The 23,968-nt window shown below is 34.1% G+C and overlaps 1 protein-coding gene across 1 annotated transcript in view; it reads right to left on the minus strand.

Annotated features, from left to right (window-relative positions):
- Positions 1–726: 726 nt before the first annotated feature.
- Positions 727–23,968, minus strand: part of SEC23A (SEC23 homolog A, COPII component) — a 33,982-nt gene continuing 10,740 nt past the window's right edge. The window contains exons 4-20 of the mRNA XM_026711346.2: positions 23,159–23,245; positions 21,482–21,718; positions 20,075–20,154; positions 18,728–18,872; positions 18,264–18,422; positions 17,675–17,790; positions 16,032–16,155; positions 14,803–14,883; positions 12,641–12,730; positions 11,423–11,529; positions 9,376–9,529; positions 7,260–7,337; positions 6,344–6,505; positions 5,347–5,433; positions 3,681–3,836; positions 2,964–3,029; positions 727–1,718 (exon numbers count right to left, since the gene is read on the minus strand). Coding sequence (XP_026567131.1) covers positions 1,629–1,718; positions 2,964–3,029; positions 3,681–3,836; positions 5,347–5,433; positions 6,344–6,505; positions 7,260–7,337; positions 9,376–9,529; positions 11,423–11,529; positions 12,641–12,730; positions 14,803–14,883; positions 16,032–16,155; positions 17,675–17,790; positions 18,264–18,422; positions 18,728–18,872; positions 20,075–20,154; positions 21,482–21,718; positions 23,159–23,245 — 2,019 coding nt within the window. The 3' untranslated portion in view covers positions 727–1,628. The remainder of the gene's footprint in view (positions 1,719–2,963; positions 3,030–3,680; positions 3,837–5,346; positions 5,434–6,343; positions 6,506–7,259; positions 7,338–9,375; positions 9,530–11,422; positions 11,530–12,640; positions 12,731–14,802; positions 14,884–16,031; positions 16,156–17,674; positions 17,791–18,263; positions 18,423–18,727; positions 18,873–20,074; positions 20,155–21,481; positions 21,719–23,158; positions 23,246–23,968) is intronic.

The following is a 23,968-nucleotide window of genomic DNA, read 5'->3' on the forward strand; positions in this document are numbered from 1 at the left end:
TAGATCCATGCATCAGAGGGGGTATTCAGCAGGTTCTGACCAGTTCTGGAGAACCGGTAGTGGAAATTTTTAGTAGTTCAGAGAACCAGCAGTAACCTTCCCCCAGGAGTGGGGTGGGAATGGAGATTTTACAGTATCCTTTCCCTGTCACGCCCACCAAGCCACACCCACCAAGCAGAACCGGTAGTAAAAAAATTTGAATCCCACCACTGCCATGCATTCATGCTCAAGTTCTTATGGGCTTCACATAGATGGCATTTTAGGAAAAAGGAATGCTCAACCAGACAGATCTTTTTGGTTGACTTACTAAGACTCTTTCTACCCTCATTGAAGACTTGCCAATACATTAATTTGGGTATTGATATTCACTTACTAACTTCAACTTATAAAAATGAAGCACAGTTTACTTTACCCATTTGAAATATTTTAATCTGCTTTTCAACAAGGTAAAAAGCATAGCTTGGACCTACACCTTTACATTGGGGGAGGGGGATTCATAGGTACTCATCTCAAATAACAGTAAAGCATAGCTTGGACCTGCACCTTTATATTGGGGGAGGAGGGAGACCTCATAGGTACTCATCTCAAATAAGAGTTCTGATAAGGACCAGCTAAAATGAGGAACCATCAAGCAAAGTTACAGGATATGTCTTGATATCTATATTTAAGAATACCTTTGTACCTTTATCAAATATTGAGTATAGAAATAGCTTCAAGAAGACAATCTGTATTCAAACAGAAAAACTTTATTAAAGATATGTACATGTGTGTAAATATAGATTTTCTCAAAAAACAAAGCTAAATATTATCAGATTTGTAATCATTATGGCATGTAGTGTATAATACTGTTTTGAAAAGAATTGCTACCTGTATAATTTAATAGCAAAACAGAAAGAGAACATAGCACAAGACCACACAATTTTATACTATTATATAACAAAAAAAGTATATTTGGGAAACAGACGTTTTTTTATTTCTAGTACAATTTTTGTATTCTCCTGCAAAGACATTTGCAACAGGCACAGGATATTAATTTGCCTTTCTTGAACTCATTCAATTTTATAGAATTTGAATAATTGTAGCAAGACTGACACTAGAAGACTATCAAAATATAAGCTTTGGATAACAACTGGATAACAATTCTTTTTCAATATCTGTATGCTTGGTTTCTTCATATAGAAACAATTTATGTATCAAACAATGAAAAACAAAACTATTAAAACATCCATGTAAAGCTAAACAGAGAAAATAAATATTTTCAGATATTACCAAGTTGGATTTGTAGTATTTTATCAATTTCTTCTGCTAGTGAAAAGGAATAAGCATGATTATGCCATATTTTTGCAGTGCAAACCAGAATGGTGCTTTCCACCATTAGAACATTTTTTTAAAAGCTAGTTATCAATGGACTAAGGCATCCTAAAAGACTTTTCTCAATATTCCTATTTCATTTACTTCTCAAAATTATGTTTGTTCTTAGGCCTTTGATAATAAACATTCTCTCTTGAAAATTACATTGTTGTAAGATGTAGTTAGGCAGCTTGGGCATTCCATTTTATAACTACATACAAAGAATAATAAAGTGAAAATGTTTCAACTTGTCAGCATGTCTGAAATTCCACATTTTTTCAAGCAGCACTTGATACAGCTAGTTTCTTCAAATGATCCATGAAGACTTGCAGACTGACATCATCCGTAAGAATTGGTGCTCCAGATTCCTATTACAGAATGGAAGATTTTAGCAGCCTTCTCTGTCAAGGTGCCTGCCTTGTGATACAGCCTCTCCCCAGAGATACAGACAATCCTGGCCTTGTTGGCCTTCAGAAAAGCAGTGCATTTCTGGCTTTGCCCCAGGCAGTGAAGCTAGGATGTTGACAGAGCTGGCATGGGATGGATGGATGTAAGTTTTACTGGGACCTTGACTGGTTCATTGTTTTAAACTGTGGTTTTTAATGTAATGTGTTATTTTGTTCACCACTCATTTTCCTTTTGATAGATGGGCAGCTATATACATTTTCTAATAAATAATAAAGACTTTGTAACACATAAATTTATTACAAGGAAGCAAAAGAAGCTGTGAAAAATCAGACTCTCCAGTTGGGTTGCCTATGTGCAACTACTCTTCCTTCAGACACGTGGCACTGTCAGGAATGCTGCCCCTTCTGGTCATTTTTTTTATAGATTTAAAACTATTGTGAGGTGAACATAGTGCATAAACAAACATTGATTTACAGCAACATCCTTATGTCTAAGAATGCATCCTAGCCTCAGGGTTCTGTTCCTTTAAACTTAAAGCAGTTGAATGAATGGAATCTTTTGTGTTCTGTGATACAGGCATCTGCTGTTGGAATGTCTGGTCTCATGCTTTATAACTTATATTTAGTTTCCCCATTAAAATAACTGTCTCAAAATGTAATAATTTTGCCTTTTCCAAAATATGTGTAAGAATAGAAAACTATTTAAAAACAGATGCTGTGTATCTTGGATTCAGACCTCACATTTGCTTTGCGGTTTAGTTCATGAGCACATTGTTCTTTCATTTAATGAATCTGTCTTCTAAAAAAGTGAGTCATTTTTGACTGTATCTACTAGAATAGTTATCTATAATACAATAAAACTATTAATGTATTTTTAGTACATATACACAGTATAAATATATCCAATATAGTTTTATCAAAGTCTTTAAATGATAGTATCAAAATCAGATTTTAAAAATTACACTTTTAAGAACTTTGAAGATTTGCCTTACTTAAAAAGTCTCAAAGAAAATTTTCTATTAAAAAGGTTTGTCTAATTCTAGAAAAAACTAATACAATTATTTTCTTAATTTAATAAGTAGTTAATTTACCACTCCATCTTAGTACCTACCTTTGGTCCTTAATTTGAAGATGTTCAGAAATGTTAACACAGAAAATAATATTTTAATTACTCTATGCAGGTTGCTTAATCATGCTAAAGCTTACCTGTCCCCAAGCATACATATTATTATGTGTTTGAGATGGATTTACTTTAGAAAGTAGAAAACGGGCCTTGAAAGAAACAAAGAAAAAGATTATTTTATTAAATAACAGTTAAAATGGTTTCAATCACAGCACGTACACCATTCCTATAACAAGGGCAATTCTCATAGCATTTGCATTTGTATGAGACTTTGTGATAATCTGTGAGTCTTTATGATACATTGTGCCCTCATCTATGTTTCCTTATGCATCACAAGAACAAGATCAATGCATACTAGTATTAAAAGTTTTCTCTCTATTATGTATATAAATATACTACTCTTAAGTACTTAATGTATATCAAAAGAACCACACAGCCTCAAATACTGATGTTCTTCTTTAACAACCCCCCCCCCCAAAAAAAACATCCTTAAGCAACAATGTGCTAGTTCAATACATTAGAGGTTTCACATCATTCCAATACTGCACTGGAGAAAGCATGACAGAAATTAAAGTATTTTCAGGGTATTCTATAAGTGGTTCTCAACTGGGAATAAAGCCACTGTTCGTATGTTTTGATTATATGAAAGACTGCCTCTCCCAAGCTCAACACACAGGATAATACATATTCAATCATGCTCCCTTTAATTATATGAAATAAAGCTTACCAAAGAACTCTACCAAAACAATCTGCTTTTTATTTAACAGACAATCCCCCAGGTAGAAATCAGAGTAACTTACTTGACTACCTCCATGTTCAGTATCAATATACCGTGGCATTGGAAATCTTGAATGAAGAATTTCCTGTGCATCATCAGTTGGGGCTTGAAGCAAATGACGAAAGTTTTCATATTCTGGCATATCCTGATAGCCTGATTTGCGCCACTGAGCTATAGTCTAGACAGCAATTCAACATTTATTGTTTAGTGAAAATTTAATATAAATCAGTTTTAATAGTAAGATTGCTAGATCAAGGTAAATCAATTAATATTATTACTTTTGCCATTATTATTATTCAATTATTCATATGCTGCCTCAATTACTAGGCAATTCTAAAGAGATTTGGATTAAATAGGATTAAATAGGATTAAACAAGTAAATAACAACAGATCAAATACAAACACTGAAAGAGTACCTGAAGGATAATACCACAATGGACTATTGATGAATTTTAATACTGCAATTGTTTTTTATTAAGAGCAATTCAACAATTATGGCATTTCATTATATCCTTAAAAACAAAAAAACCCAATACATTCATATTTTCAAGAAATGTGGTTATATTTAATATTCATGTATCTAAAATATACTTACATCATAAATTGCCTACCTAGTTCCATGTATGCCATGTAATAATTCAAATTGATGAAAACTTTTAAAAAATGTATATTGGTAGTAGTAGATTTTTATTGATTGTACTAGATAACACTTTTTATCAGTTGTCAAAATCTATTTTTAATATTTTATTAAATTTAAAAATTAATAAAAATTAATATTAACAGTAAAAAAGTTAAAAAAGAATCAGACAAAAAACTAAGATAAATGTGCAAAGAAAGTAAAAAGTAATTGTTAGAAATATAAGTCACCTAACAGCTATTTGGGTTGAAAATATATAAACCAGAATAGACATTTTAATACTATAATTGGGTGTAGTTTCTCAAACGGTCATAAGATGAAGCCAGAAACCTGGGTTGTTTAGTCTTAGTCTCAGAAGAAGTCTCAGTGAGTCTTTTTTCCTTCTGTTGGAGAGTATTGCCATTTTTCCTAATTGACTGCTATTCTTGGATTTGATGTAAGTCTGATACTGAACTGTTTTTGACACTGGACTTTGTTATTGGATTATCCCTGGACTAAAAACTGACTGATCTTACCTGTGAATGACTTTGGACTGTGTTTGAACTTTGCTTAAACCTTTCTGGAAGGAAAAACCTACATTTACTGTACAGTGTATCTGTGTGCTGTGTGTGTATCATTCAAACACTACTTTCAATACGTCTCCCTGTATGTGCTCATTCTCCTAGCAGGGAATTACCTCAACAGTAATGAAAAAAAAAGAATCTCGTATGTAACCATTTATAGGACATGTAACAATACTATATTGTACAATATATGTATCAACCGGTCCCATCCATACTGGACAAAGAAAAAGATAACAGAAGTTAATACAGACATAGCAGGGAAAAGAAAGGAAACAAAACGATGATGATGAGAAAGAAGGTGCTCGTGCCCACTTCTGGCTCTGAACCTAACCTGCCCATTGCTGATTTCAGAGCTCCTTTTCCCCCCAGATTAAATGGTAAGTTTCCTCAGAGACTGAGTACCATTTCAAAAAATAGCAAAATTTGTGTTGGCTGTAGTTTCTACTCAAAAGACTTTTCTAAAGAAAACAAAAATTATTTCCTCTTACCTCTCCATGATAAATAAGAATTTGGAAAAAGGTGTCCATGAGAAGTATGCGATCAGGCAGAATACTGCTGCTGTCTAAAAGAACAGGCTAATATAAAGAGGAAACATGTTTCATTAAATATACTTGAAACCATCAAAAAAAGTTTAAAGACAGTTTTGTGCCAATTAGTTAGGAAATAAAGTAATATTTAAAATATATTCTTATTTTGTTTAATTATAGCTTAAGCAAGAATCTTATAAGCATGTTTCAATAACAATAACAACAACAAAGTATATGATTCCATGTTTTGAGATCCCCTGATATCTTGATTCAGTAGGCAATACTTTCTACAGTAACATTAACCCTCACACATTCTGTTTAGCATTAAATAATTATACAGGTTTCTATACCTCTCATGTTTATAAACACACATATAAAAGACCTTTATTTAAAAAATAATAATAACTATGATTTAAATGTGTATGGAAAAAACAGTGAACTCTTATCCTGTAGCTTATTTATTTATTGTATTACATTTAAATGACATTCCACTCCAAAGAAACTACAACCAAGTTTTTGCCAATCAATACTACCTGGTGGAAAAAACAGAGCAGTATGCTCCTCTACGCATTTTGGGAACAGCATCCAAAAGCAATTCCAGGCCAGAGCAAGTATTAATAGCCACCTGATGGCATTTAGCACATGATTAAAAATCAATGTTCAATAAAGAATTTTTCCACTTTTGTGTTGCACAAAATTAAATTTTGGAAGAGGAAAATAGGAATTTAGACATCTCTATTCCAAACAAAAAGAATTCCATTTTCAATTGTTGTCAATCAATGTTGAATCTACCATTTTGTGACAAATTAAGACATATTCAATTGTTTTTGATGCTAAACTTATTTTATCTGCTTAACGTATATTTCAATCTGAGCCCTTGTAGCAAAATAGTATACGCATAAAAAAATAGGATGAAGCAAAAACTATTCTCTTGGTTTTTTCCCCCTATGTGCTATACCTCTGGTGGTCCATTAAAAGAGTAGGCATAAAGAATTGGTTGAATCATTATAAGTGACTGAGTCAGATCTTGACGCATGAAGTGATGGCGATAATAAGAACTTTCATCAGGACTGTTATTGAAAACTTGCAAGAAAGGAGATCTTCTTAAATGGAACATAAACTGCAACAGAAAACAAGTCCAACATAAGTCTATTATAGCAAACGTTTAAACTCACCGTGCATCAACTTCAGATCAGTACACTAAAGTTATCTGAATGAGAAAAGTTTTTGATTCCCCTCTTGAAACAGCTAAGTATAGATTAATGCATATAATAGTGTCTTAGTATATAGATCTTATAATCAAACTTTTAAATATAATGAATCTTTTAGTTCATGATGAAATCAAGCAGTATTCACAAATAACACACAATCAATTTAATCTTGAAAAGTAGCAAGTAATATTTTTAGGAGGGAAAAAAACAGCTTTGCTTTTCTAGTCTGATTGGTAAGTCTCTGATTTCTATTATAACTGCAACCTCTCTGCAGAGGTTTAGATCCCATTACCCCCACTCCAAAAACAGTCCAATGGAGCTCACACACAAAACAAGCAGCATTCAGTTTTACTGAAAGGTCTCAGAGTTCTAATCTACTGTTTTGCACCTTTTCAGGCAGCCTTTCTAGAACTGCTCATGGTTGCCTCTATCAATTTTTTCTAAATCCTTGTCTTTCTCATCTCTAACATTTTTACAGAGGACTGGAAACAGGCACTTCCACTTCCATTAACTGAGTTGCTTGCCTCAAAATCTCCCAGATGCAGATGACAATAATTTTCCACTGTATCTATTGTATTTCACTCCTAATTTGTCATAAGATGCACTACTTGGCACTAACAACATGTTTTTGTCAGACTTTAATCATGCTTTATTCTTACTCACCTGTGGGTAAAGGGAGAAAGTTTCTGAAAATCTGAAGGAATTTGGGTCATCCTTATGATATTCTCCAAATTTCTGGCACTGCAAGATTAAAAACAAAATCAATGAGTTCAGTATGGTATTTGAATATTGTTATATTATAAAATAATATGTACTATATCTTTTTCTAAAAGTCTGCAAACCAGATTTCAGAAAAGTATTAAGGCTTGAGTCATTCTGTATCTATAAATATTACATCAACTTTAAAAGTCAAGAATATCTCTATATAATAGTTTCTCTATTTTGTATACTACTTTTTGGTCTCAATCCACAACTATGATTTCCAGACAATAAAGTGTTACTTGAATAATACAGCAAATGATAAAAACTATGACAACTTAGAGAGAAACTCTGAAACACTGTTAATATAAAAACTATACAAGTAGCAATCACCTTCAAATAAATATTTTATTTCTTATATTAACACTTTATCATACAAAATATACCAGATTAAAAACCAACTGTCAATTTTCCTAATATTTTTCATCACCCAGTGAGCAGGATTTTCAGGTTTTTATTGTTTCCCAACTTTTTAGTATTTTTAAAACATTGGGTTTGCATCAGACCTAGCAGTTTTAAAAGAAATTAGAACTGTTCAGTTCTAAAACAAATTAAAAAGCACAGCTTTAGGAAAGAGTGTCGCAGATGGCAATCAGCAGGGGTGGGATTCTACTGGTTCTGTCGGGCTCTGTAGAACCGGTAACTCTGAAGAGCAGCAGACATAGAACCGGTTCTATGTCTGTTGCTGTTTTGGCCCAACCGCCTACTCAGGTTCTTACCTGACCTTTATTTCCTGCTTTTTCAACTTCAGATGCTGTGCGAGGCACAGCTGAGATTGAAAAAGCAGGAAAAGGGTTTTTCAAACGCTGCTTCTCTGCACTCAGCGCTGCTCAGCTGTCAAGGCAGCAAGCTGATGATGATTTACAGGCACACACGCAGCATGCAGGGAAGCACATCATAAATCACCAAACCTCGTAAATCACTGAACCAGTAGTTAACCCTGTCGGATCCCACCCCTGGCAATCAGCACATTCCTTATAAATAAGTAACAAAGGTTAACAGAAGATCCAGTTCAAAACCTACTTCATAGTGAAAGAAAACATGCACTGAAATGTGTGGGAACTTCCCTGATGGCAAATAAGAAAAATAAGAGCCTCAGGTTGGCAAGGACCAGATTAAAAATACCTACTTCTTTACTGGGATCATAATCCAGTGGACTCACAACAGCTATTTAAAGTCACTGTTAATGCAACTGCTATTTTATAAATAGCATACTAAGTTGGATTGCAGGTATGTGCAGAACCTACTTGTTCTTAACAAGATATTTTACTACTTAAGAACTATTTCATGCTTGGATACAAACGAGGAAAGGATTAATAATAACAAAATACTGTTCTTTATACATCACTAAATGTTATTAGCATTATTACCATGCCTAATCTCAGTAGACTGGATTCAAAGAAACCATTTGGTTCATAGCCCAAGAAAAGCTCTAGGCAGAAATCTCTGATTCAACAGTCACAGCAAAGGAGGGAGGTGATTTTTGTTAATTCTCCATTAGTGTGCCAGAGTGTTCTAAAGAGGCTTTATGCCCTAAAATATATTATGGGTAAGAAAGGAATAATAAAAAAATTATCAATTTATTCAGGAGCAGGAATGCTGTTTGCAGCCGGCCTCTGCTTACCGATGATCTGGATCCAGCTCAAGATTTGCCTCTGAAAACCCCTATTATAGGAATTGTTTAATCAACTAAAAATGGGATAAAAATTTTATTATCCAGAAATATTCAAATAGGTTTTCCAAATTGTTACTCTGCCAAAAAAAAGTTCTATCAATTCTTCGATTTCTACAAAGATTTTTGAAGTAGTTAGCAATAATTAATCATACAAGATCACTGCCATGGTGCCTATATTTAAACACAGGATCTCAATTGTTCTTTTGTCTACAATAATGGAAACAAACGGTTGAGGAACAAATATAGAACAATAACTCTTCCTAAGTGTAACCTCTGCATAAACATCTCTGAAGAGATGTTCACCCTTGAAAGGAAACAGTTTCTAAAACATTTTGAATGCCTTACCAATCTGATAAGCTGTCTGTCCAACCACCTAAGCACATCAGGACCTTCTTCGGTCTCAGCTCTATAGACTGCTAATCTTGCCATAAGAATGGCAGCTGCTTCCTGGTCAAAAGAAGCTGCGATGTTTTGAATCTGTGTTTGAGCATCTGCCCAGCTGCAAAATGAAAAAAAGCAACTATTTTATCACAAATTTAGCCAAATAGCAGCACAAACAGCCATTTATAATTCTGTCACTTGAACAAATTTGAACTTTTCTTCATATTCATTTTCAACACTACAGCAAAGCATTTTTGCAGAACAACCAGAAATTAATATTTCCCAGAAGAAAGTGGTATCAGATATGGATTATTGCATACTATACTAGCAACAAAATTCTTCCAGTCCCCGCAAAACTTGTGACTTTTATCCTGGTTTAAAGTTTATTTTTTGCACAAAACAAGTCATTTGGGTTTTTAAATTCCTTATCCAATTTCACTTTCTACATAATACCCAATATTTATTACATATGTCTATTATATGACCAATATTGATAGCTCTTGGTATTACCCTCCAACATAAGACAAAATAAAATCTAATGTAGAAAAAACTCTTCCTACTTCACATAGACAGTTTTGCAGGATTCCAAATGCATATTAGATCTGCACTGCAAGCAAAATGTTGCCATTTTAAATAAAATGCTATCAAGCTTCACAATTTGAGCAGAAGCAGTTATATTTGTTTTATGAAATTGAATTCTACTTTTATAATTAAAAACACTCCACAAATAGATATTGAAGGAGAAAACATGGCATTAGGATAAATACATTACACCCCTCTCCAAATACGCTTTTCCAGAGAAAAATAAACTTGTCAGCAAAACCACAATCATTTGGAAAGGCAAAGATTGCTGATAAACTGGAAAAAGATTCCAAGAGGTAAACTTAAGAGGAATGAGGGATACTTTGATGAAACCCATAACAAGAACTCTCTAGAAAGAAATTATATTCATGAAATACTATCTTTTTATTCTCTCAACACTATTGCTTTGTAGTCCTACCTGGTGATCTCACAGTTAAACACTAGCTCATTGACCTCACTATCTAGCAAATAGTTTGGTGATACAATCACATGTACATTCTAATTTGTATATCTCTATACAGAGAGTTATATGCCCCAATCTGTTCTGACCCAAGCCTCATTCCAAGAAAACAAAAACCAAACAGAGATAAAAGCAAAAAAAATTTAATGCTTCTCTGTGAATTCCGTTCATTCACAGTAAAAATGCTATTAAAACTAATTGTCCCAGATAAGAACAAGCCTTGCCAATGTTGTGCAAGGCTGCCAAGAACACTAGATTAAATTGCAAGGAAAAAAACCAAAAGTCTCCAAACACAAACCAGGACAGTCCGAACTTCCACATGACTTGAAGTACAAGAACTTCTTTGCTTCCTGCAAAGAATCCCACCTTTGAGGGCTAGCTTTTATCCCTTAAGGGAGGGGCCATCACCTTGCAGCCTTACTCCCAAGTCGCCCATGCTACTGTAACTGCTCTTTCCTTCAAGCAGCCCTGCGCCCACATGCACTGGGCACAGGCTCCTCAGTGTCCTCTGCATCACTGCTGCCAGCCTCCATAAGCTCCAAAGGCAGCACTTTACTCTCTGACAGTCCTAGGCCCACCCCTGCATCACACACAAGCCCCTCATCCGAGTCCTCGCTGTCCGAGACCTCAGCCATCTGCACCTGCTGCCGGCGAACCACAACACAATCTTGTAAATTTGACTTTTGCCACCCAATTTGTACTTCAACAGAATTGTGTACATGTCTCTGATTCAAAATGAATTCTGAACAATTGTTTTACAATGTGTTTGCTCTGTCTCTTTCTCCCCCTTCCCCCAACAAACTCTGTTCTACATAAAAAACTAACTTCTCAAGCATATAAATCTGGTTTAATATTGCAACCTAAGATGTAAGCCTATCAAAGCATGTCTATCAAAGCATCACTTCCCTATTGAATACTCTTAACTCATGTACATATCATTCAGATGCTACATCAAAAATTAATGCTTACTTTCTGGCAATAGTAGTTACTCTGATACGTTTTTGTCCACTTGAATGCTGATATTGAGTCACAAACTGAATTGCACCCCGTCCACCTTGAGGAATTGGAGCATTGTGCTGTTTTGACAAGAAAAAAGGTAGATAGAATCACAAAGACATTGAGAAAGCAATTTAAGGAGGTAATTGTATTACCCAATCCATTCTAAAAATTACCTGCCAAAAGTGAGCTAAATTACCAAATCAGTAAATTTGTTCTTCATCTTTAGCTATATCTAAATATATCTAAAACTGGATCTTTGAAATACACATAGATTTCTCAAAACAAAAATGGTTCTTAATCAATATTGATAATACATCCTGTTCTATGTTAAATTGGACATGTTAACAATTCTTAACACAGAAAAATGTCCAAGTGCTCTATGTAGCATTGTAACTGTAACAGATTAAAATAAATAACAATTTTCCTCATGACTATTGTTGATTTATCTGCACACATTTATTGAGTTTATGGCACAGATAAGATAAAGCGGGACCTTCCTGTTTTCTATTCTATATCAGAGGATTGTTTACAATGCTTATGTCTCATCAAATTGACACAATTCAAATGAAGATCATAGAATTTGTTTTTCCTTATCTTTGATGATCAAACAAAACTATTTCACCCATGTTTTTTCCACACTCTTAATTTTATATTGTGATTCTGCTCTGATTAAAATAACTTTAATTTATTATTTCTAAAACATATTTTACAAACAGGAAAACTATAATTGATGGAAGCAGCAGAGAAGGATGAAGGTAGAGAACAGAAAAATAATTGTTGCTCTCCTTCTCTGGAAATAGTTATATAGTAATTGTCAGTTTGACCTGCCTTATTTGAATATACAAATATTAGGGAACTAAGTTTAGTTAGACATAAACCAGACAGCATAATTACTCAGTTTTTCTATTGATGTGTTGATTCTTCTTTTAAAAACAATTTATCAATAAAGTAGGAATTTTTAAAAAGAAACACTGAAAGATGTTCTATAGAAAACTCAGCTTTTAGATTACTATATGCCTTCTTCTCTAAAATTTTGCTAGATTTCATTTCTATTAATATCCATATTTAAATAATATTCCCCAAAGCCAAAAAAGACAGTATCTTTGTTGGAACACTTAATATTACAGTAATTCCCTTTTTACAACCCTGTAATTCTCAATCAAGCATGTTCAGCTGTTTTTATCTTACCTGATTCACCACCTCAAAATACAAAGCTAAAGTTGTAGTAGGATTAAGTCCACAAATCTTCCATTGACAAGTACCTCCTGTTCCTATTTCCTATAAGGAGATTGCAAATGAATTTGTAGTAATAATACAATCTGCTACATACTAGTAAAACTTACTGGCTTTAAATGTATTCCATTAGAACACCTCTTCTTGGTTTATTTAGATGCAGCAACCTTATGAGACCTTTTTTCATGATACCTGAGATAACACAAATCAGCAACAACTACTAATAATTTAGCAAGAATAAAGTAAAAAGCAAATACAGACTAATTCTTTTAGAGTTTCTTCCCTACAAATTCTATATCTAGGGCTATGTTTCCTTTGAAGTAAAGTCCACATAATCATTATTTCTAGAACTCTAATAATGCCCTCTCCAAAAAGAATGAAGGTTTTCAAAGGCTTCTGAGAAGCTAAAGCCTACTTCAGATGCATGATGGAGTATCTAAAAATGGAAGCAACAAAATGCCACCTTATGGCCAAAAAGAAAACAACAGAGTATCTATCCTGATACTTAGCAAGGCGTTCCTTGCACAGATCCAAAAATAATAATAAACAAAATCCAAAGTTACATGGGCAGACCATTTGCTTTCTTCTTAACCATGGTTCCCTGGATACCTCAGAATTTTCTCTAGAACATGGTTGTCAAACTCATGGCCCATGGGTGGGATGCATCACATGCTGGCCACACCCCCACTTAGTTTAGTGAAGGGGGGAGTCCCAATATGTCAGGTGACACCACCATGATAACGTTTGACACCCCTGCTCTGGAAGATTGGAGTTTTCCACCATTTATGAACAGATTTTGAGAATACAGAAGCTCTCACATGAAAAAGGAAAGCAAAAGGAAAATCAGTAGTATTTTATACAGACAATTAAGAGGCTATTCCAGAACATCTCATTGTACTCATTCAAAAATCCTAGATTAGGAAGTTGGTGAAACAGATGGCAAAAGAGTAAACCAAGACTATGCACTTTATTATTGTTGTTATATTTTTATTCTTCAATTTTAATGTATACTGTATATGACAATGAACATACCTAATATTCCTTCCTCCTATTTTCCCGCAACAGCAACCCTGTGAGGCAAATTGGACTGAGAGACTGATTGGCCTAAAAGACACCGACTCAGCTTTCAGGACTAAGGGAGGCCTAAAATTCAGTGTTTCCTGATTTCTAGGCCAGCACCTTAACTACTTCCCTAAACTGTCATATTCTTCCTACATGCGGAATATATATTGGGGGAAGCTTGTTTGGAAGAAGATATTTGTGTTTTTAAAATTAAAAGAGGAAAATCAGTAGCCTGTGCTATTCTAATGATACTACTCTGATAGTTGAAAGTGCAAATGATCTGGAAGCACTAGTAATGAAAGCACAGTGAAAAAATGGGAGTAAGATTAAAGACCAAATTAATGGCAAAAGGTACAGCAACCAGCCTTAGAATTGACAGTGTAGATATTGAAATGCTGAATAACTTCTAATTTTTAAGATCAGTTAGCAACAATCAGCAATCAAGAAATATGTCACAGACCGGCACTTGCTAAAGTAGCAATGAAAGAAAGATATTCAGATACCATATTCTATGACATAGAAGTGAACGCTGGGCTTTGAAGCAGCAGCATAGAAAGAATATTGATATTTTGAAACTTTGGTGTTGAAGATAACTTCTTTAGAATATCATGAATAGCCAAAAAAATGAAAAAAAAATGAATCATTAAACAAATAAACCCAGCATTTTTGCTCAATATACAAATGCCAGTTCAAATTATCCTACTTCAGACACATTATGTGAAGACCAAGGTATCTCTGGAGAAATCTTTAATTTTGGGGAGGTGTAAAGAAAAGAAGACCAGTTGCAAGGTGCAGGGACTCAATTATTGTGACAATGAGTGCATCACTGGAAGAGATGAAGGACCAGATTGGGAACAGATCCTCCAGGAGAAAATCTATGTGGTCACTAAGAGTTGACACTGACTTGATGGCATAGATTAATCAAACACGTAACTAAGTCACAAAAGAATTATTTAGGTTATTTTACAAAGAATAAAATGTCTATTGTATTTCATATGTTAAAAACAGCAATGATATAGATTGATGGTACCTGATTTTCATTTTATATAACTTACATTTTCTGATACACAAGGGCTCTTAGAATTGAGAGATATACAGGGTCCAATTGCTCCAGATATCTTTATTTCTCTTGAAGTCTACATAGATTTCAAAGTAAAAGACAATAATATACAAAAGGTGGTTAAAATTCACTTTAGTAATTTTACTGTAGCCTGTAAATGTGAAACTAAGTAGTTGTTCTTTCTAGAATAAATTTGGAGCAGAATCAGTCAATCTTTGAAAAATAGTATCTATGATTTTGCTAAACAAATGGTTGTTTCTTCCTCAAACCTATACATTTTTCATTAAAAGTTTTTTCTAGTGTTTACGCACCACTTTCTCATATTATTAGACCTAATTACTCAGTTTTCTTTAAATTTAGAATATTTATCTTTCTTTAGAGGAGTAATAGGTTACAGGTGTTGGGTGATCTCTAGGAGTAGGAATCTGTATTAGAATATTTCTATTGTCCTTTGAAGCCTTATTCAATTCAGCATTATATCAAAACATTATGGATGTATAGAGACCATGATTATAGAATTCTCACAGGTACTGGCTTGCCAGGATGAGATGCTTTTAAACTGAGAATCCAGGACTTAGACTAAGCCCTCAGCATGAAAAATCTGCATTTACTATTAAAGCTATTGCATTTTCAATATTATTTTATTTTTTGAGCAGCATTTCATTACTCGAGCAAAGTATGGATAAACCATATATATTACATTGTTTTCATATGCTGTTGCTCAAATGTTGAAATGGCAGATAGGGAAAAATGCTCACATTGACAAAGTTTTCTATTAAATATTCAGTACATCATGTGAACAGAATCTAAATATTCTACTTATGATTATACTCCCATACACTAGAGAGTTTGCTGTAACTGCACAGGAACATAAAATGCATTCAGCCATTTATTTTGTAGGCTTGTAATATAATTTAGCCAAACAATGAGTGCAGAATCACAGCTGCAGAGTTAAAACTTTACTTTGCATCTTTAACCCAAGAACTTCAGTCAGTGAAGGACATCAGTCGGTGTTTTATTTCATTGTGAAAAGAACCTGTTCAATTTAAAGTTTATTTTCACAGTGAAATAAAGTACTTTAATCCAAGGTTTAAAAATTTAAGCAGAATGTTGCTGCTAGCAATATCTTTTCCACAAAAGCTGTTTACCTCTGAGTGCACAGTAAGATTTTATGGGTTAAAAACACCAGAACCTTATTTTTTTATAGTAAATGTCATTTCTTACCTTGATTTCTAAGGTCCCTCCAAATCCCATCTTGAATTGCCCTTGTGCATCTTTTGTAAACACCCGCTGAAATGTTTGTTTGAACAAAGATGTATTGAAAGAGTCTCCCATTACCATGTATCCACTAAATGAAGACAAATAAAAATAAGGCACAGATATGGACAGTCCTAAAGAACAGTTACATTGTCATTTATTGCTTTTGAAACCTGGTCTCCTACTACAAATGCACATATCTGCATCTGGAAAAACCTCTGTCCTTTTATACTTATTTACAAATTTTTCATATTTGTGAATGTAATGTTTAAAAGTGGCCATCAGACGTAAACGTTGTGGCACTTGTCATTTTACTTTACACATACTGACTTTTTAAGATATAATTTATTAAAAACATACATAATCTATATGCTATAAAAACTCTGATTCCCATAACCTTTAACTGGGTGAAATGATGCATCATAGAGTAATTAATTTTGAGCAAGGTGTTTCAAATTACAGAATAGCTAAATTACAAAATGCATTCAAAATCCATGACTCATGATTTCCATGAAATTGAAATTTGACAAATTTCATAAAACTGTTCATTATATAGAATTATCATAAAGCATTATGACATAATACAAAATGTCATAAAACATTTCCTATGGTGAACTCCTGATGTTTCTATACCAGGAGTGTAAAACTGGATTTCTTCGAGGGCCAGATCAACATTGTAGTTCTACGTGGGCCGGCTGGGGGAGGGGGGGAGATGTGACGGACACCTCCTGCAGCACCCTGCCGACCAAAACGGGGCTTGTGGGGACGGGCCTCCATGCCCTGTTTTGGCCGGCAGAGTGCTGCAAGTTGTCCAGGCTGAAAATGGGACATGGGGGGAGGCGCATTTGGTCCCCCCATGCCCCATTTTGGCTGCCAGGGGCACCACGGCTGGTTCTTTGCTACTTTCAGGCCGGCCCCATGGGCCGGTCTTGAGTTTGACACCCTATTCAACATGGTCTTTCAAGACAAATACACCTCTTAATACTGTACCTCCCTGAATTTTTAAGGATTTTTCAGAAATATTAGAAGTTCTGCTGTTGTTAAAGGCATTCTAATAGGGAAACATCTCTGAAACAATGGCCCAAGGGATCCTTGGTTGTCTAGTGAAGAAATAAAATTCACCAAGCAGGACTATTTGAAGAGCAGCTGCAGATAGCACTGAATTTACAACCATTCATTTAGTGATCATTCAAAGCTATGAAGGAGCTGAACAAATGGATTTACAAACCATGCCTGAAGTTACTGTTGTTGCAGAGACTTTGTGGCCATGTGATTGACATGTAATGTCTGCCTGATACGTATATTTAGGAGGAGAGAAGAATGGACAGTCCCAAATGAGATTGAACGACCCAAAGATCCTATTTAGCAATTTGAACACATTTTAACCTAACAGGGCTCCAGAATTAAATGGTAGAACTTAACTTTGAGTAAATGGGGGGGATCATATTTATGAGGTCTATTCACAAACATCAAAAGTTTTGACTTGCATACTAACTACTTATGCTCATATATATACAAGTCCAGTTGGCACATACAGTGAATGCTTTTCTTGAACAGTTTATTGAAATAATATTTATTCCGTAAATTATATACTGTCATATATTACATACCCTGTGTGATTAGGACAACATTTCATCTCCAAAAGTCCAGTCTGATCTAATGCGCAGGCATAGATGTCAATAACATGACCTGTTGTAGCAGCACGATTTGCAAGAGCTTCAAAATGCTATTCAAAAAATATAATTTTTCCCAATTACTTGAGTTTCTATAGCTAGTCATTAACACAAAGTATTCATCTCTCTGACAAAAGATGAAGATTCAATGCTTTACACCCTTTTAATCCTTCTCAGTATATTTTGATAGTAATGACTTGCTGCATTTCTTTTCATGATTACATAAGATAAACAAAAATGTCAACAAAATATTCAAAATTATATCTATTAAGCATGTTATACAAACACAACTCATGAAATGTATTTTGATTATAAATTGATATACTTTGCATCAGTATTAATTCAATTTTTTAATAAAACATCTGAAGCCTATAATTGTAATAGTGTTTCAAGGAATATTTTGAGAAAGACTAAACATTTTAATTCTGGAAAATATATATAATCTAAAGTCCAGATCATTTTGGAATGTATCAAACACACTTCTTAGCTAACATAAATGAAAAGTAGCATTTATTGAATCTCTTACCTTAGTACCTTTTTTAACATATTTGGCATTATCTTTTTCAATGTCATGCCAAGATCTTATAGGGAGCTTAAGTTCATCTCCAACAACCATCCCAGGCCCCTGGGTAGCCGGTCCACCAATAAACATCATTATGCGAGCACCAGTATTAGGGAAAGTACACTGCAGGATAATAAATACAAGCAGCAAATGAGCTTCCTGAAGGCATTCCATTTATATTTAGAACTGTTTATTCATGTTATAAGAAATATTTGTTTATTTATTTATTAAATTTGCTGTCCATCTTGCTGTCCAAATTAGATATGTAAAGTTGAAAAAGTAATTATTGCTCAAATTTTAGTATATTTGATATTTATAAGAAAATGTTTCAGAAAATTATTTACCATCTTTAAAAACAGTTATCTTTCTAATTTAAATCAAACTCACATTAACTTAATTATTTTCCTATATCAGAGATAAGTTGTTACCTCTAGCAGTCCTACAGCTATGGAAAGAGCCACTCCAGAAGATCGCAAAGGTCTTTTCCCCTGGGGAACAGGCCAAGGATCTCGTTGCAGTTCACCCAAGAGATCTGTGAGATTCATGTCTATTTTCTGCACTGGTTGTAAGAATCTACAAATAAGCAGAGTTTTGCTGTCAGGGAAACTATTTAAAAATTTCTTTTTTCAACTGGGAGGTGAAATCCAGCCTTACACAAGGAGAAATCCATCCTATGAGTTCTTCCCATTTACCTACACCTATCTCCACCCAAAATCTGTTCTAAATAATGTTTTAACAATGAGTAAGAGCATCAAAGAAAAAGAAAAGACTAATGCCAATGAGAGGAGTTCTAGCAAAAAAAAATGTTTTGGATTTCATTTTGGAAAATATGTACTATACTGTTCTACAATTTCAATTTCTCAAACATGATTTAACATTCATTCTGCAGTTATCAAGCTTGTAAAACTGTAATATACTGCACAATTGAACAAAATTATAATTCATAAATGGATGAAATTCTCATTCTGTATTTATTTTGTTTTTATTTAACATGCTAATCATTTGGAAGAAGATACCTACTGAAAGCTATTCAGTCAATCTACAGAAACAACACATCCAAGGTCTACTCAAACATACTCACAATCTTACTAGCATATTCCTTTTAAAAGATTTTATATACATCCACCATAAGGTTGTGGATGAAGCAGCTGAATTAACATGCATAACCAAGATCTGAATGGTCCAAACGGGAGGGTGTCAAATTTGGCATCAGCCACAAGCCCAGGTGGGGTGCCATGTTGGAGTGACAATTGGTAATCCATGAGGCTTCAAAGACTTTCAGCTGTCCTGTTCCATATATGAACAGATGTGAGACATTCTGGTTGAAGCTGGGCTCTAGTAATTGGCTTGTTGCTGCTACACCAGACTCCCTGCTCCATAACAAAATTCCTATCTGAGTTGCTAATTTTTTTTCAGATTGGCAATAAAGTCTCCAAGGTTTATAGTTCTTGGAGACCACAATCTGCTCTCAGATGGCATGGAAACTGGGTCAGCTCAGGAGTTACCATGATAACAATGGATATAACCCAAGTTATTAAAGAGACCAACACAGACCAGACCAAAATAATACAGTTTTGTTAATGGCCTACCCTGATCGTTTTGGTTCTTAGCCTCAATAAATAAGTAAGTAAGTAAATAAATAAATAAATAAAGGATTGGTGCGGATTCATAAGGGTTCAGCACTGATAAAATAGAGTAATTATGGAGATACATGACAAAGCAGAACTTCATGTAAAGCAATTTAGAGTACACAATTTTAAAATAAAAATTGATACCTGTTAGATGGTGGTGGCTGTTGTACCTGAGGACCACGACCTACTTGTGATACATTGATTTTTGTAAGTCCTAGCATTTCCTGTGAACAGTGTATAAAAGAACAGCTATATATTTAGCAAATTATTCAAAATAACAACTATCCATATGAAATTGGCAGAAAGAATAACCTTGAGAAGAGGAAGAACCTTAATCAAGACATGGATCAGGTAAAAGAAATCTGAGTTTGTGGCAAAATATAATTTGAGACATGATCTTCCCTACTTCTCATGAAGGTCTCCAAGACAGACCAAACTTGGGGATCAAAGACATGCAAGCCAATACAGTACTAGGGTTTTAGTACAAGGTTATAGTAACAAAATCTTGTGCTTTCTCCTCCCTCCTTTTTTTCTTCATGTGAATTAGAGAGGATAATATCGGAGATGTTTTCTGAAATTACATTTCTGCCCCAGATTCAGATTTATTTTTTAATCTGACCATTGCCTTGGTTGCAATTCTTCTTGTTCCTCAAGTTTATTCCTTCTGTTCATTATATCAACAGAGCTTTTTTTAAAAAAAAAACCTACAAGCATTATTGACTAAGAGAGCTTCCATCCATAACCCAACTTGGAACAGCTTGAATTAAAAAAGAAAAATGTATTTTCCTAGCTCTCCATTAATCTAGTCTAGCCTTATTTAAGGATAATACTTAACTATCTACCTAAGCAGTTCATTGCTATATGCTAATACCTCTATTTTGCTACTTTGAAGTTTATTATAGATTAATAAGATTAGCTTTTTATTTTCGTTTTCAAGTAGTTATCTGGCTTCCTTTTCTGAATCCTATTGCGTCCCCTTATAATTAAAAATCAAGTCTGAGCAGGAGTTTCTGACATACCTGTCCAAGGCTTCTCTTCCCATCTGCTTATACAATTCACTCATTACTGAGCTTTCAAGTCTCAAGAAGAAAAAGGAAAAGGATTCCTGAGAAGAGGAAAGCTCGACTAGATGAAGACTATGGGCCCAGCTAATATTAGACTGCATGTATGTGTGTATAAAGTTATTGAATTTTTAATGAGTATTAGACTGCATGTATGTGTGTATAAAGTTATTGAATTTTTAATACATTTGTATTACATCTTTCCACTATTTTTAATAATCTTAAAAGTGGAAGATTATGGAAGATTATGGCAACTTTAAAGTTGCATATGGTACACTGACAGTACTGGACAGGTAATTCAAACTTCATAACATTCCCCCTGAGATTTAAGAATGCCATTTAAACATTTTTAAAATCAAAAGTAGGTGAAAATCAGAAAATGCACTTTTAACTCCTGAACTACAATACTTTGTTCAATAGACATTTTCTTCTATTTTCCAAGATACAACAATCACAGAATAAGTAATCAAATTAAATATCAGATATCTACCTGAAGTTGTTTTGCAGATAGATCCTTTGTCCCTCTAAACACATAACTTTTGGAAATTCCTTCACAGCCAAGCTCATGAACTTGCACCATTCTCCCAAAAGTAATAAGCCCTACCAAAGCAGTAGGAGGTAGGAGACTTAATGACATTTGCATGGATTCTTTCAAAGCTTGCAAATCTTCATCTTCCATACAAGTATCAACAACATAAAGAAATATCAAAGGCATCTGAGGTCCACGCTTTAAAGTAAAATGAAAAACATTGTAATATTAATATTAATTCACAAAAGAACCATGACAAATTAGCATGTAATATAGATTATTGTCAGTAATGTTATTAGACCAATAATGCCAAAACCGATTTTGGAGTGCTTGCTATCCCTTTCAAAACATTGAAGTATTTGATATGTACTACAAGTATTCCTCGACTTATGACCACAATTGAGCCCAAAATTTCTGTTGCTAAGTGAAACATTTGTTAAGTTAATTTTGCCCCATTTCACAACCTTTCAAGCCACAGTTGTTAAGTGAATCACTGAAGTTGTTAGTATTCTGGTTATTAAATGAAACTGGTTTCTCCATTGACTTTACTTGTCAGAGCATCTCAAAAGGTGATCACATGATTCTGGAACATAGCAAATAAATATGAACCAGTTGCTAAACATCTGGATTTTTGTCACATGACCATAGGGATGCTACAAAGATTGTAAGTGTGAAAATTGGTCTTAAGTCATTTTTTGCACTGCCATTGCAACTTTGATGAACTATTGGAAGTCAAGGACTATCTGTATAAATAATAAAATATATAATTCATTCTCTAAAAATTGTTTTAAATGTAATGATCAAGTCACATCATTTTCTCCTATTTGGTAAGAATACTACAAAGCCCAATAATTCTAGAAAATTTATAACCAAATAAAATAAAACAAATTCTGAACAGTGAATTCTCTTTCCCACCTATTTTTACATTAATTACCAAACCACAGATCCTCACAAAGTATATCAAAATGATTACAATTCCATAATAATCTGTGTTTCCCATTGGAAATTATGTATAATCCAAATGGCAAATTAAGTCTAGAGTGGCAGTATGCATCAATGTCAAAATAAAAATGAATTGGATGAAAAACTATCCAATGAACTATCCAGTTTAATATGGAAAGTATTTCCAGATTATAATTCCACAAATGAATTTGTACTGTATTGAGTGTTGATTTCTTCTAACATTAAGCTTTTAGTACCTGAGTTTCTCAAGGACTTGCTAATTATGCTTCTTTCATGGTAACGGTTTTTTTTAAACAGTAAACAAATATTCACAAAGTGTTGAGTTCTGCAAATGTAGAATTGGAGCATATTTCTGTGCAACTCAAGTTTTTGTTGTTATACTGTTCAATGTGTTAAGAACAAATGTGATAAGTAACATCTATAATGCTGAGCAAGAATCTATATGCTATCATAGGAGAAGTATTTATGCTGTTTTTACAAAATAAATCATACACTTCTATATCACATTAAATTATGCCAAACAGTGAAAAGCATAATTTTGATTTATTCAATTATATTAACAAACGATAATGCATATTGTTATAATATGCTGCCATACTGCTCATCATAATTTCTCCCTCTACTATTGTTCATTAGCTCCTTACTCACCTCTAAATTTTTAATCATAATATTTACCTGTACAACATATTCAATACTAGAAAATTGTGGTAAAAGTTCTGCAGGCTGGTTCATCTCAGATATGCCAGCATATGTAGGAGGAAACTGAAAAATGACAGAAATGTTCATAAAAACCTAACATATCACACTCTGAATGTTATTACTATCCATATTTCTATCTGTGCATCTTAATATCAATACCATATCATTCTACCTGAAATCTTTCAAACGTACCATTCATCATTTTAGCCTGAGGTGCACATCAAAATAAGAAAAGTCAGTCCTCAATTTATTTTTGGATTTATTTTGATATTAATTAAACTGGCCAAGGATTGGACATAACTGAATGGCTGACAACAAAAACAAATTGCTATTTGTGTTCTTTGGTTTATTCAGTGACCATTCAAATTTAGAGTGTCATTAAACAATGGTACTTACAACCAGCCCTCCTTGGAGTTCTGGCCAATGCAGCACCCACACAGTCATATGATCAATAGTTGGGTTCTACCGTTTTCATCACCTGCTCTTTGCCACATACTCCTGCTACACCCACCACCCGCACTGCCACTGCCCCCAGTCGACCTTCGTAGTCTTCTTCCTCCTCCTGCAGGACCAGGATGCAGGAACTGGGCAAGAGTGCAGCCCTGGGATATACACAGCAAGTGTAGCCAGATGGCAGAGCCTTGACAGCTGAAGGGAGCTTGTCAGGTCCTAATGGGGAAGAGGCAGCAGAATGGCAAAGGGAGGAACTCTCCATTGTTAAGCAATGTAGGAGAGGCGGTGGCTCCCCAGATGAAGGTGGAGACTGTGCAGGAAGTGCTGCTCGGG

This window comes from Pseudonaja textilis, chromosome 1 (genome assembly GCF_049901715.1).
Source record: "Pseudonaja textilis isolate UNSWEBS1 chromosome 1, rPseTex1.2, whole genome shotgun sequence".
Taxonomy (NCBI): Eukaryota; Metazoa; Chordata; class Lepidosauria; order Squamata; family Elapidae; genus Pseudonaja; species Pseudonaja textilis.